At 44.4% G+C, this 14,955-nt stretch overlaps 1 protein-coding gene across 1 annotated transcript in view; it reads left to right on the top strand.

Annotated features, from left to right (window-relative positions):
* The window catches only part of MLLT10 (MLLT10 histone lysine methyltransferase DOT1L cofactor), a 763,568-nt gene that overhangs the window by 315,802 nt on the left and 432,811 nt on the right, over window positions 1-14,955 (top strand). The window contains exon 8 of the mRNA XM_030199437.1: window positions 11,923-12,018. Within this exon, the coding sequence (XP_030055297.1) occupies window positions 11,923-12,018 (96 nt within the window). The remainder of the gene's footprint in view (window positions 1-11,922; window positions 12,019-14,955) is intronic.

Below are 14,955 nucleotides of genomic sequence, written 5' to 3'. Positions count from 1 at the left end.
TGGAGGAATCTGACAAATTGAAGAGCAGCAAATCACCTGAACCGGTTGGTGTACATCACAGATTACTGATATAATTGAAAAATGAATTTGCAGAGCTATTAACATAGTAACATAGTAGATGACGGCAGAGAAAGACTTGCATGGTCCATCCAGTCTGCCTAACAAGATAAACTCATATGTGCTACTTTATGTGTATTCCTGACCTTGATTTGTATCTGCCATTTCAGGGCACAGACCGTAGAAGTCTGCCCAGCCTCCTAACCACTAGCCCTGCCACCCAATCTCTGCTAAGCTTCTGAGGATCCATTCCTTCTGAACAGGATTCCTTTATGTTTATCCCACGCATTTTTGAATTCCGTTACCGTTTTCATCACCACCTCCCGTGGGAGGGCATTCCAAGTATCCACCACTCTCTCCGTGAAAAAATACTTCCTGACATTTTTCATGAGTCTGCCCCCCTTCAACCTCATTTCATGTCCTCTAGTTCTACCGCCTTCCCATCTACGGAAAAGGTTCATTTGCAGATTAATACCTTTCAAATAGTTGAATGTCTGTATCATATCACCCCTGTTTCTCCTTTCCTCCAGGGTATACATGTTCAGGTCAGCAAGTCTCTCCTCATACACCTTGTAACGCAAATCCCATACCATTCTTGTAGCTTTTCTTTGCACCGCTTCAATTCTTTTTACATCCTTAGCAAGATACAGCCTTCAAAACTGAACACAATACTCCAGGTGGGGCTTCACCAACGACTTATACAGGGGCATTAAAACCTCTTTTCTTCTGCTGATCACACCCCTCTCTGCACAACCTAGCAACTTTCTAGCTACGGCCACCGCCTTGTCACACTGTTTCGTCACCTTCAGGTCCTCAGATACTATCACCCCAAGATCCCTCTCCCCGTCTGTACATATCAGACTCTCACCGCCTAACACATACGTCTCCCGTGGATTTCTACTCCCTAAGTGCATCACTTTGCATTTTTTTTCGCATTGAATTTTAATTGCCAAACCTTAGACCATTCTTCTACCGGTAGCTTCTGCAGATCCTTTTTCATGTTTTCCAGTCCCTCCTGGGTGTCCACTCTGTTACAAATCTTAGTATCATCCGCAAAAAGGCAAACTTTACCTTCTATCTCTTCGGCAATATCACTCACAAATATATTGAACAGAATCGGCCCCAGCACCGATCCCTGAGGCACTCCACTACTTAAATTCTATTAACCACCACTCTCTGGCATCTGTCCGTCAACCAGTTCCTAATTCAGTTCACCACGTCGGGTCCTATCTTCAGCCTGTCAAGTTTATTCAAGAGCCTCCTGTGGGGAACCGTGTCAAAAGCTTTGCTGAAATCTAAGTAGATTACGTCTGTAGCACGTCCCTGATTCAATTCTCCAGTCACCCAGTCAAAGAATTCAATGAGATTCGTTTGGCACGATTTACCTTTGGTAAAACCATGTTGTCTCTGATCTTACAACTTATTGGCTTCCAGGAAATTCACTATCCTTTCCTTCAGCATTGCTTCCATTACTTTTCCAGTAACCGAAGTGAGGCTTACCGGCCTGTAGTTTCCAGCTTCTTCCCTATCACCATTTTTGTGAAGAGGGACCACGTCCGCTGTTCTCCAATCCCACGGAACTTCTCCTGTCTCCAAGGATTTATTAAACCAATCTTTAAGAGTATCCGCCAGAACCTCTCTGAGCTCCCTCAATATCCTGGGGTGGATCCCGTCTAGTCCCCAGGGCTTTATCCACCTTTAGATTTTCAAGTTGTTCTTACACACTCTCTTCCGTGAACGGTGCTATATCCACTCCATTCTCATATGTATTTTTGCCAGTCAATCGCGGTCCTTCTCCAGGATTTTCTTCTGTGAAAACAGAACAAAACTATCTGTTTAGCAAATTTGCTTTTTCTTTATCATTATCTACATAGCGGTTCGCAGCATCTTTCAGTCTCACAATTCCATTTTTAGTCTTCCTTCTTTCACTAATATACCTGAAGAAATTTTTGTCTCTCCTTCTTACATTTCTAGCCATTTGTTCTTCCACTTGCGCTTTCGCCAGACGTATCTCTCTCTTGGCTTCTTTTCGTTTCATCCGTTATTCCTCTCCGTGTTCCTCTTTTTGAGTTTTTCTGTATTTCAGGAATGCCAAATCTTTAGCCTTTATTTTCTCAGCCACTTGCTTGGAGAACCATATTGGTTTCCTTTTTCTCTTGCTTTTTTTTTTTACTCTCCTTACATAAAGGTTTGTGGCCATATTTATTGCTTCTTTCAGCCTGGACCACTGTCCTTCCACTTCTCGTTCGTCCTCCCAGCCCATCAGCTCCTTCCTCAGGTATTCCCCCATTTTACTTAAGTCAGCATGCTTGAAATCCAGGACTTTGAGTTTTGAGTGGCCACCCTCCACTTCAGCTGTCATATCAAACCAAACTGTTTGATGGTCACTGCTGCCCATATCTTTAAAATCCAAGAATGGTACCAGAAGATTGGTGTTTAAAAAGGGTTCCAGAGGTGATCTGGGAAATCATAGACCGGTGAGACTGATGTCGGTGCCGAGCAAAATAGTAGAGGCAATTATAAAGAAAAAATTACAGAGCATATACATAAGCATGTTTTAATGAGACAAAGCTATCATGGATTTAGTCAAAGGACGTCTTGCCTCACCAATCTACTATATTTCTTTGAAGGTGTGAACAAATATATGGTTAAAGGTGATCTCGTTGTTATTGTGTATCAGGATTTTCAAAAGGCATTTGACATAGTACCTCATGAAAGAAAGTCATGGGATAGGAGGTAATTTCTTATTGCGGTTTAAAAACTGGTTAAAAGGTAGAAAACAGAGAGTAAGGTTAAACTGCCAATTCTCAATTGGGAAGGGTAGATAGTGGGGTTCCTCAGGGGTCTGTGCTTGGACCACTGCTTTTTAACATATCCTGTATAATAATTCTCACCACCAACGTTCTAATGTGGGACTGCCTGTGTCCGTGGCTCCTGGAGTTGCTGAGCTAGGCTCCGTAGCCAGGATGACGTCACTAAAAGCTATTTCCCAGGCAGGGGGAGGAGTAGGGAAACATGCGGAGCGCTGCTCCCTGCCACTTCTGAGCAAGTGGCAGGGAGCGGCGCATCAAAAAACTACAAGCACGGCACCACAGAACCCCCCCCCCCCCAGCGCATCACCCAATCCCCCCCCCCCCCCCGGCACATCAAACCCCATCGCCACCCGCAGATGCCAGTAGTAACGCTGTCTGGCCGCTGCTGCTTCTCCTGTTGAGCAGCAGCGGCCGCTACAAAAATCTAGACTGCCCCCACTTGACATTTCACCCATTAGATTGTAAGGAGGAGCGGCTGCAGAGACTCTGCACACACACACATTACTATTACTACTTAACATTTCTAGAGCACTACTAGGGTTATGCAGCGCTGTACAGTTTAACAGTCCCTGCTCAAAAGAGTTTACAATCTAATGGGCGAAGTGTCAAGTGGGGGCAGTCTAGATTTCCTGAATAGAGGTATGGTGGTTAGGTGCCGAAGGCGACATTGAAGAAGTGGGCTTTGAGCAAGGCTTTGAAGATGGGCAGGGAGGGGGCCTGGCGTATGGGCTCAGGGAGAGTTTGTTCCAGGCATGGGGTGAGGCGAGGCAGAAAGGGCAGAGCCTGGAGTTGGCGGTGGTAGAGAAGGGTACTGAAAGGAGGGATTTGTCTTGAGAGCGGAGGTTACGGGTAGGAACATAAGGGGAGATGAGGGTAGAGAGGTAAGGAGGGGCTGCAGATCGAGTGCATTTGTAGGTTAATAGGAGAAGCTTGAACTGTATGCGGTACCTGATCGGAAGCCAGTGAAGTGACTTGAGGAGAGGGATGATATGAGTATATTGGTCCAGGCGGAAGATAAGATGTGCAGCAGAGTTCTGAACGGACTGAAGGGGGGATAGATGGCTAAGTGGGAGGCCAGTGAGGAGTAGGTTGCAGTAGTCAAGGCGAGAGGTAATGAGAGAGTGGATGAGAGTTAGGGTGGTGTGCTCAGAGAGGAAAGGGCGAATTTTGCTAATGTTATAGAGGAAGAAGCGACAGGTCTTGGCAATCTGCTAGATATGCGCAGAGAAGGAGAGGGAGGAGTCGAAGATGACTCCGAGGTTGCGGGCAGATGAGACGGGAATGATGAGGGTGTTGCCAACTGAGATAGAGAGTGGAGGGAGAGGAGAAGTGGGTTTGGGAGGGAAGACAATAAGCTCAGTCTTGGCCATGTTCAGTTTCAAGTGGCGGTTGGACATCCAGCAGCAATGTCGGATAAGCAGGCCAATACTTTGGTCTGGGTTTCTGCAGTGATGTCTGGTGTGGAGAGATAAAGCTGGGTGTCATCAGCATAAAGATGATATTGGAAACCATGAGAAGAGATCAGGGAGCCCAGGGAAGAGGTGTAGATTGAAAAAAGAAGGGGTCCAAGGACAGATCCCAGGGGAACTCCAACAGAGAGCGGGATGGGGTGGAGGAAGAACCATGAGAATGTACTCTGAAGGTACGGTGGGAGAGATAAGAGGAGAACCAGGAGAGGACAGAGCCCTGGAACCCAAATGAGGACAGTGTGGCGAGAAGTAGGTTGTGATTGACAGTGTCAAAAGCGGCGGATAGGTCGAGGAGGATGAGGATGGAGTAGTGACCTTTGGATTTGGCAAGGAACAGGTCATTGCAGACTTTAGATAGTGCTGTTTCTGTCGAGTGTAGGGGGCGAAAGCTGGATTGAAGCAGATCGAGGATAGCATGAGAGGAGAGAAAATCAAGGCAGTGGCTGTGAACAGCGCGCTCAAGTATTTTGGAGAGGAAGGGTAGGAGGGAAATAGGGTGGTAGTTGGAGGGACAAGTAGGGTCAAGTGGTTTTTTGAGGAGAGGTGTGACTACAGCATGTTTGAAGGTGTCAGGGACAGTTGCAGTGGAGAGAGAGAGGTTGAGGATATGACAGATGGAGGGGGTGACAGCAGGAGTGATGGTGTTAAGTAAGTTGGTGGGGATGGGGTCTGAGGAACAGGTGGTGCATTTCGAGGAGGAGAGGAGATGGGCGGTTTCCTCTTCGGTGATATCAGGAAAAGAGGAAAAGGAGGCCTGAGTTGGTTGGTTGAGGGATTGGGTTATAGGGTGAAGAGGAGGAGATGGTTTGGTGGTGAATTCGAGGTTGATCTTCTGCACCTTGTCGTGGAAGTAGTCGGCCAGTGATTGAGGAGAGAGTGAGGGGGGTGTGGGAGCGGAGGGCACTTTGAGGAGGGAGTTAAGGGTGGCGAAGAGATGACGAGGGTTAGAGCTGATGGAATTAGTCAATTGGGTGTAATAGTCCTGTTTGGCGAGGAATAGGGAGGACTGGAAGCAGGATAGCATGAATTTGAAATGAATAAAATCAGTATGGGTGCGAGATTTCCTCCATACGCGTTCAGCTGATTGGGCTCAGGAGCAAGGGGTCAGCCAGGGCTGGGGATTAGTACGCCTTGTGGGACGGGAGATGGACGGTGCAGGGGCATCCAGAGCAGAGGAGAGAGTGGCATTGTATGTGGAGACAGCCTTGTCTACAGACTCAGAGGACAAGATGGAAGGGAGGAGATCACAGATACTAGAGGATAAGGTGGGAGGGTCAACAGCTTGGAGATTCCTGGAAGTAGTGGTTAGTGTTGGGCGGGACTGAGGGGGAGGGTGATGAAGTGTGAAGGTGATCCAGGTGGTGGTCAGAGAGAGGAAGAGCTGAGGCGCAGAAATTAGAGGGTGAGCAGGTAGAAGAGAGGACGAGGTCAAGACAGTGGTCAGATTGGTGAGTAGGGGTGGTGGAGCTCAGTTGAAGGAGGAGGTTAGAGTGAGGAACTGAGAAGCGTATGAGTCGGATGGGTTATCAGTGTGTATGTTAAAGTCACCAAGAATGAGGGATGGGGATGAGGGCTCAAGAAAAACGGAGAACCAGGCATAGAAATCGGTAAGGAAGGAAGGGAGGGACTTATCAGGGGGGCAGTAAATGACTGCAACTCTGAGTGGCAGCGGGTAGAATAGACGGATGGAGTGGACTTCAAAGAATGAGAAGCAGTGAGACTGTGGTAGGAGGAGAGGTTGAAAACTGCAGGAGGGCGAAAGTAGTAGCCTGACGCGGCCTACTGGGCGGGGAGAATGGAAGAAAAGATAACCTCCATGGCAAAGGGCCGCGACTGAGGCACAGTCGTCAGGGGTGAGCCAAGTTTCAGTTAGGGCAAGCAGTTGAAGGGAATGGGAGATGAAGAGATCATGGGTGAAGGGAAGTTTGTTGCCGACCGAGCATGCATTCCACAGGGTGCACGAGAAGGGGAGGGAGGAGGGGCGGAGGAGGGAAATAGAGATGAGATTGGAGATATCGCGGAAACGTTTGTGTGGATGAGACGAGGACAGGTGTGGGGGACCTGGGTTGGGATTGATGTCTCCCGCGGGTAGCAGGAGAAGGAGCAAGAGAGTGCGGAGGAGGGTGGTGGAGGTAGGGCGACGAAGGCGGGATGTGCTTAGGAGTAATGGGGAAGGGTTCATGGCAGGAAGGAGGTGTTGAAGGTTGAGAGCTAGGAAGGAGGAGGAGGACAGTAGGTGAAGGTGAGATGGTGGGGGACAGGGGTGGGTAGGGTATTGCAGTAGTGAGCAGGACGGGAGAGGACATGGATGGGCAGTGAATTCGTGCGGTATACAGCGGTGGGAGGGGGGAAAAGATTAGGGAGGGACAGGGCAAGGAAGAGAATGTGTATGGGGGCCATAAGTATTGACTGAGGTGTTATGGGTGCCTATGTAATGACTGAGGTGTTAAGCAACAGGTAGGGCAGGAAAGCTGGGCTGGAGGCTTAAAACTGGAACAGCAGGCAACGATTTGGAATAGGAGGTGGGTAGGCTGGTGGGTAGGCAGGGTGAGCAGTCGGTCAGGAGGGTGATGGGCTGGCAAAGTGGCCAGCGGGGAGGCAGGTAGGTAGTTGTGTAGGCTGGGAGGCAGGCAAGTTGTTGATGGGCAGACAAGCAGGTAAGTTGAGGGGTTGACAGGCAGGCAGGTTGGTTGATTGGCTAGCATGAGCAGACAGCCTAGAGCGAGCTGGATCAAGTGGACTGGAACAAGCTGGAGCAGACGGACTGGAACGAGCTGGATCAGACGGACTGGAACAAGCTGGAGCAGATGGACTGAAACGAGCTGGATCAGGTGGACTGGAACAAGCAGGGAGAAGCTGGATCAGGCGGACTGGAACAAGCTGGAGCAGATGGACTGGAACAAGCAGGGAGAAGCTGGAGCAGGCGGACTGGAACAAGCAGGGAGAAGCTGGATCAGGTGGACTGGAACAAACAGGGAAAGCTGGAGCAGGTGGACTGGAACAAGCTGGAGCAGATGGACTGGAACAAGCAGGGAGAAGCTGGATCAGGTGGACTTGGAACAAGCAGGGAGAAGCTGGATCAGGCGGGCTGGGACAAGCTGGAGCGGATGGACTGGAACAAGCAGGGAGAAGCTGGATCAGACGGGCTCATTTTCAAAGCACTTACCTTCCAAAGTTCTATAGAAACCTGTGGAACTTTGGAAGGCTAAGTGCTTTGAAAATATGCCTCTGTCTCTCACACACTCTCTTTCATACACACACACACACGCTGTCTCTGTCTCATTCTCTCTATGACACATACACTCCATTTCTCACACACACACTCTCTCAAGCGTACACACTCCGAGGAAAACCTTGATAGCACCCATTTCATTTGTGTCAGAAATGGGCCTTTTTTACTAGTTTATAAATAATCTAGAGATGGGATTAGCTAGTGAGTTATTTAAATTTGTTAACAACACAAAGTTATTCAAAGTTGTTAAATCGCGAGAGGATTGTGAAAAATTACAAGAGCACCTTACGAGACTGGGAGACTGGGCGTCTAAATGGCAGATGACGTTTAATGTGAGCAAGTGCACAGTGATGCATATGGGAAAGTAGAACCCAAACTATAGCTACGTGATGCAAGATTCCGCATTAGGAGTCACTTGACTCCTAGAAGGATCTAGGTTTCATCGTTGATGATATGTTGAAACCCTCTGCTCAGAGTGCAGCGGCTTTTAAAAAAACAAATAGAATGTTAGGAATTATTAGGAAAGGAATGGAAAAAATGAGAATGTTTTAATACCTTTGTATTGCTCCATGGTGCAACTGCAGCTCAAATACTGTGTGTAATAATTCTGGTCAACACATCTCAATAAAGATATATAGCAGGTATAGAAAAGGTACAGTGAAGGGCGATGAAAGTGATAAGGAGATTGGACCACTCCTTATGAGTAAAGGCTAAAGCAGCTATTACTCTTCATCTTGGAGGAGAGACAGCTGAGGGGAAATATGGTAGAAGTTTATAAAATACTGAGTGGAGTGGAACGTGTAGATGTGAATTGTTTGTTTACTCTTTCCAAAAATACTAGGTCTAGGGGGCATACAATGAAGCTTATTTCCGGAATTCATAAAATATAACATCTATACACAACAAATCCAGATGTGTTTAGAAATTGTTTGATCAAGCCTATGGCTCCCAAAATGATGGAAAATACTTCTATATCTGTTTGTCACATTTTCTTAGGCTTGGACTGTTTTTCTTGGTATTTGAGGATCTTCACTTTTTCTCTATGTGATTCACAGAGTAATTGTGTCATCACTCGGGGTAGGTGAGCCCTTGGGCCGCAGTCGAGTTTACTCTGCCTACCTAACCCCAAGTCTAGGTGAGCTCTGGCTGGCGGCAGGCGAGTCATGCCCTGACAAAGACTAGACCAGAGAATGGCTCTTAAGAGCTCTTGGGGGCTGGCCTAAGTGAAACTAAGTGGAACTAAAATCTATGAACAGTGATTCTTTTGATCTTATGTTTTGCACGGAGTGATTTTTTTGAAAAAAGTATTGCAGTGGACAAGAACTTTGCAGGAAGAAGATCTTTGGTTCTGCACAATCTCTACCTAAGCTAAGTAGCTGTTATTCAATATTTTTTTTGAACATTAGTTTTTTAACATCATTTTCTTGATATTGTCCATTAATTAAATATTGTGATCAGGATGGAGGCAGGATGTGCTATGATGTAAATGTGGTGTCCCTGCAAAGCTTGGACTTTTAGTCCACAGCAATACACCAAAAAAACTGAGCACAACAAATAAATATTTATACAATTTTATTGAGCTTTTTACAAAAAGTAATTATTTATACAATATGAGTAAATGAGAATATTTCTAATACTTTAAAGCTCTAATCAGGGTTTCTGTTATAGTTTGCTAAGTGAAACTAGGCCAGGAAATAGCTCTTTAAAAAGCCCTTGGGACATCCTGATAAGTCAGGGCAGAGAAAGTGTTCTTTCAATACCATATTTTGCATTACCCTGTAGATTGAGTGAGATTCATAATAATATATTGATTAATGTGTGATATTTAAACATCGAACAATATAGAAGGTTTTTTGGCCAATGATGAACAGAGGATCTTTTGAGAGCCGTATAAGCACCAATAGATAGCTGCAATCTAGGAGCTGTGTGAGGCCTTTTTCCTTCTAAACTACAGCACGGTATTATTTTTTGAGACTTTAATCATTTTCATTTAGTGGAAATTATTGTGCTTGGGTATTATCTGATGATTTAGTATTTCCACATCCTAACCAATACTTATAAATGTAGTCCCTATATAAGTACAATAATAGACTGACTTGTTTTAAATAAATATTCACAAAATGGGCTGTCATAGCTTTAGAAGACCTACTTTTGAAACTGTAAAAGAGGGCATCATAATTTTTTATTTACCTGTGCAAGTTAATTAAATACTGGTCTAACGTTATATGATGTATTTTACTTTCTGTTAATATATTTTCAGCATGTTTATGCTTTTCTAATTGTTATATAAGCCTCATTGAACCTGAGTTCTACTCGGGCTAATGCTGGATTTAAAAAGATAGATAGATACATACATACATAGATAGTGGTTTGAAAGGGGTGGTCTGGATAGATCACTAAAGGCAATGTTTGTAGCTGTGTTTTGGTTTGGAGAGCAGGTTTTACACTGCCTCTTGCTGATGTTACTGGGAAGGTTCTTTGTATAAAACTTCTACTGAACTGCCATTTTTAAAATTTATTTGAAAGCTCATGTCTTTTCACTTTTACCTCAAGCTGAGTTACATATAAGTAAATTGTAATTGTACCAACCACACCATCAGTTTTAAATCATCTGCAATCAGTATCTTTGTATGTAGATACATGTCTTTCTTCTCTGTCTGCTGTTCTTCCTTGGTGCATTGGTTCTTCTTTTCACTGTTGCTGGTGTTTCTTTTCTTTTCCCTGTATTCTTTGGGGATCTTCTTTTTTCCACAGTATAGAGAGGAAATTATTAATGTACCCCCCAGCCCCAGTTACCAAATGCCTTTCAAAGATGACATTTCCTAGACTGGCAAATTTCATGCATTGAAGTAGTTCAGAAGACATTGAATGATTGTCTCTTGGAATGCTGACCTGCACTGTCAACCCCAGTGGCCAGATCTTTGGGAGTCCCAACCCCCCCCCCCCCCCCCCCCTCCCCTCCATTTGAACACCTTTACCTAAACTTTTTGTCTTCTTTGCCTTGGGGTCTCCATAGCAGTGCTGATGCCACTTTACCTCTCTCCTGGTGCTTTGGCGATTTCATGCCACTTTTGCTTTATATATTGATTTTATGTGTTACAATTTTATTGGCCCAGCTGTAGCAGGTTAATTGTAGCTCCTGTATGGCAACCTAAGGAACAGTGTGGATGGACATTTAGGCTGAATTCCAATCTTCCTTTCAAAGAAATAGTTTGTTTTCAGAATGATACATCATTTTAATAGATGTTATTTTTATTAGACTTCTTTTAGGGCATGTAAGTATTTGGGGGTTCAGTGATTGCTTTTAACTGTTTTTTGTTTGTTATATGGTTTTATATGTTGTGAGTGAGTGAATGGTACAGAAAAGAAGACAAACCTCCCACTACTCCCCCTCCCCCCCCCAATAAATTACTACATTAATTTGGTTAGAAATTATTTGTGATTTTATATAGAATTTTATCAACCACCATAGTTGATTATTATGTAATTTTAGGGAAAAGAAATACTAGTAATGCAGAGAACAGACAAAAAAAATTATGACTGCATTTGTGACCCAAATACTACCTCTTTTTTTATTCATTCATTTTGGGCAGAATTTATTGGATTGCAACTTCTGACTAAAAAAAAATTTAATTTGTATCCAGAGAACAGCATAGAAATTACAGAGTCCATGATTGTATTGGAATGCTATCTTTTTTTTATCCAATTATTTTTAGCTTGTTTTGTCATGGTTGGCTATTCTGACCCATTACATTGTGCCTACGAGTTAATGCTCAAATAATGGGCTGGTTTTGCAATAGGATGTCATGGGGTTTTTTTTTCTACTTTTATTAATTTAGTAGTTGAAAATGTTTTTTTTTTTTTTTTTTTGTAATTAAAGGGCTCTTTTACTAAAATGCACTAAATTTTGCACTTATCGCAGAAAATTAATGTGGAGTGTTCCGTGTGTTGTTTATGCTGGTTGTGCATTATTATTTGGATTAGCATGTGTTACCTGCTCCCAGTTAATGTGAAAGCATTTTTTGCCTACTATTTAGGAGGCGGTATGTTGTCCCATACTAACTGTGCATTAGTGTGTGGTAAGTTCAGCACATTAACAAATGATTCCACGCCCACTCTCTGCCCATGCCGTGCCTCTGACACAAAAAATACTTAATGTCTGGTTTACCACGCATTAACTGGAACAATACTGCAAAGCCTCTTAACATGGCAGTGCACTAGCAGTTAACGCAAAGTAAACCAGTGTTAAGTGCCTGATGTGGTTTAGTAAAAGGGCTCCTTAATAAGCATGCTCTCAAACTATTTTGAATATTGAATCATCTTCAGTTCTGTTTTGCTTTCACAATTTTAGAGACACAAAGATAAAGAAAAACACAAACAAAAACATAGAAAGCAAGCAGAGTCTTCACCTTCTTTGATTCCTTCACTGACTGTAACAACAGAGAAAGTAAGTTAAATGTTTTATTTAGTTCATATTCTATCAGTAAAATAGATTTTATTAATGTGAAACAATTTATTAATTATGTGGTAGAATATTGAAAAATATATTTCCTTGGAAAGTAGTTGTTAAACAAAAATACATTTCCTTTCAAAGTAGTTGCTACACAAGTACAACAAAAATATTCAGAAGATCACATGATAGTAAATGTATTAGTTCTGAGTTTTACTAAATTGGGTAGTTAATGGTCAGGCATAAAACAATCAGTGTTGCCTGTATGTAGGCACTCTGTCGTCTAGATTTTGGATACAGCAGTATTTGGGAGGAAGTTGGAGCTTATACATTTAGAAGAGGAGAGAGATGGCAGGGAAAAGAGAGAAAGACAAAGGTGGAGGGCTCCAGCCAAAAAAGGACTCCGCACAGTGGTATCTGGTGACATTTACAGTAGGAGAGTCAGTAGTAAGACAAGGCAGTGATGTGGCGGTTAGGAACACCATCCACTGTATGGTACAGAGGGGGGGATGCACTAAAGTCGTCGTTAGAGCCGTTCCATACCGAATTCCATAGCGAATCGGTAGGGAACGGCTATGCATGAAGGAAAGGGAATGCAAATGAGCTGCTCGTTGCAGCTCACTTGCATTCTCTAATCCTTTGTAAAACCGTTGGATAATCGGCCGGTAGAGTATGCGCAGAGCAGCCAAGCGTTATGCTGGCTGCTCTGCGCATGCCAAGGATGTTAAAAAATAAACACGTCCTTTATGGACATCCTTGCTCCCCCCGCCCGAAGTCGCCGCTGCTCCCCGCGCCCCCTCCCCCCTGCATTGAAATCAAAACTTTACGCAGCCCCGGCCCCCCTCCCTTCCTTGAAATGACAGCTTCCCCGCCATCCTCCGCCCCCCCCCTGAGGTCGCCACCGCTCCCCCTCCCCCCGCCCCCCTCCTGCCACCGGGCCCTCACAGCACCTCTCACCTCTGTGTGAAGGCGCTGCACCGGCAACAACAGCTGCTCGCCTCTCGACTTCCCTCCTTTCCTCCCTGGCCCGTCCTTGTCTGACGTAACGTAAACTTTTGATTTCAGTGCGGGGGAGCGGGGAGCAGCTTTCCTTTTTGTTGAGAGCCTTCTGTGCTTCTTATTTTGGTAAAGAGGAGGGGGAGGAGTGGGGGTTTGATGGGAGGGACTAGGGTGGAGTTTGGATGAGTGGGGGATTAGAGTCTTGATTAAAATTCTAGCACATGAGGGGGAAGTAGAGGAATTCTGGGATGTGTGTGTTATTGGTACTGTCTCTCCACTAGATAGGTTTAGAGAGGATGTTCTTAATTTTCCTTGTTTATAGATGGGCAGGCTAATCTTGCTCACTTATGTTAGAGATTTAAATTCATCTACTAAAAGGCAACTCCTATTTAAAGAACTTGAGAGGGCTGATGCAGCAATAGTGTTTGCTTAAGAACACATCTACTACTTACTAATGAGAAATACTATGTGCATAAGAAATATCCTCATATTTGCCTCTAATACACTACAGTGGAAAACTAGAGGGGTTATGCTAGCTTTTTGTATGAAGCAGTCTTGACTATTTAACAAAGTAGTGAGAGAATAGGGAGGGATGACATTTTCTTCTTATAGTTACATTGAGCTCTTTGGTTTACACACTGCTCAATGTTTACACCCCAAATGAAGATCAGGGAGCATTTCTGCATACCCTGAACCATATACTCCTCACATGCTCAAGTTGGGGTTTTATTGGGAGGAGATTTTAATTAACTGTGCATCCAATTTTGGATAACTCCTTTCAGGGTGTCTTATAGCAAAAATGATAGACGGGCTTTTAGGGTCTCCCCCCCCCCCCCCCCCCCAAGGGGGCAGGAATATACCTGCTACGCCTTGGTATATAAATCTTCTTCCCGTATTGATTACTGGTTTGGGGTTTTGCCTATCCAGGGGAGGGCGAAAGCGCTCTGGATTTGGCATCAAAACTGGTCTGCTAATCAAAGAGAGGGTTCCAAGCACACCAAACAATCAAAGCACAAGTGGACCTCTGGGAACAGGACAATGGCAGATCTTTATTAAGAGGACCCGACAGGTGTCACTGAAAAATACAGTTGATATGAATATTTCAAAGAATTACTCGAATAAACAGCATGAACTCCTAATTCCTGTGGTATCACTATTCACTGTTTATTTGAGTAATTCTTTTAACAGAAGTTGAGAGCATTCTGTTTCATGGCAAGAGAGAATACAATCCTGCAGTGGATTTGCATATTCTATTATCCATATCAACTGTATTTTTCAACAACCCCTGATGAAGACGTTTCTTTGCTGAAACATGTCCTGTATCGGGTCTTCTTAATAAAGATCTGCCATTGTCCTGTTCCCAGAGGTCCACTTGTGCTTTTTGCTGCTTAGACCTGTTCTGACCATTCTCCCCTGTAGCTAGAACTCATATTGGAGGTGGATCAGGGAGGTGTTAGATACTGGCATCTTAATTATGAGATTTTGCACGATCCTGCTATTGTGAGCCAGCTGGAAAAGGATCTTTTGGAATATATACAATTTAATGTTAATGGGGAGAGGGCATAAGGCAGTAATGAGGGGGACACATTGCTTTGCAGGCATGTCTAAAACTTAAATGAGAGGTAGCAGAGCAGAGTCTCCAGTCCAAGATAGATGCTTTGGAGTGTCAACATAAAAAGCGGGGGGCTGCTTCTTCAGAGGGGGATGATCTTCATGCTCTCCGGGTGGAACTTTGTGTGTTGCAGTTAACAAATGTGACTACTAAAACGCAGCAGGTGCAACAGACACACTGAATTTAGCAGTAAAGCGAGCCGTCTCTTGGTGCATAATGCAGCGAGTCGCACATAGGCTGCATCTGGGATGACAGTAGGAATCTCCATACCTGAACAGCAGGCATTAGGGACACTTTTGTACACTATTATGAGCAGTTATACA

This window comes from Microcaecilia unicolor, chromosome 1 (assembly GCF_901765095.1).
Source record: "Microcaecilia unicolor chromosome 1, aMicUni1.1, whole genome shotgun sequence".
In the NCBI taxonomy this organism is placed as follows: Eukaryota; Metazoa; Chordata; class Amphibia; order Gymnophiona; family Siphonopidae; genus Microcaecilia; species Microcaecilia unicolor.
The sequence above is the reverse complement of the archived record's forward strand: the minus strand, read 5'-3'. Positions and strand labels throughout refer to the sequence as shown.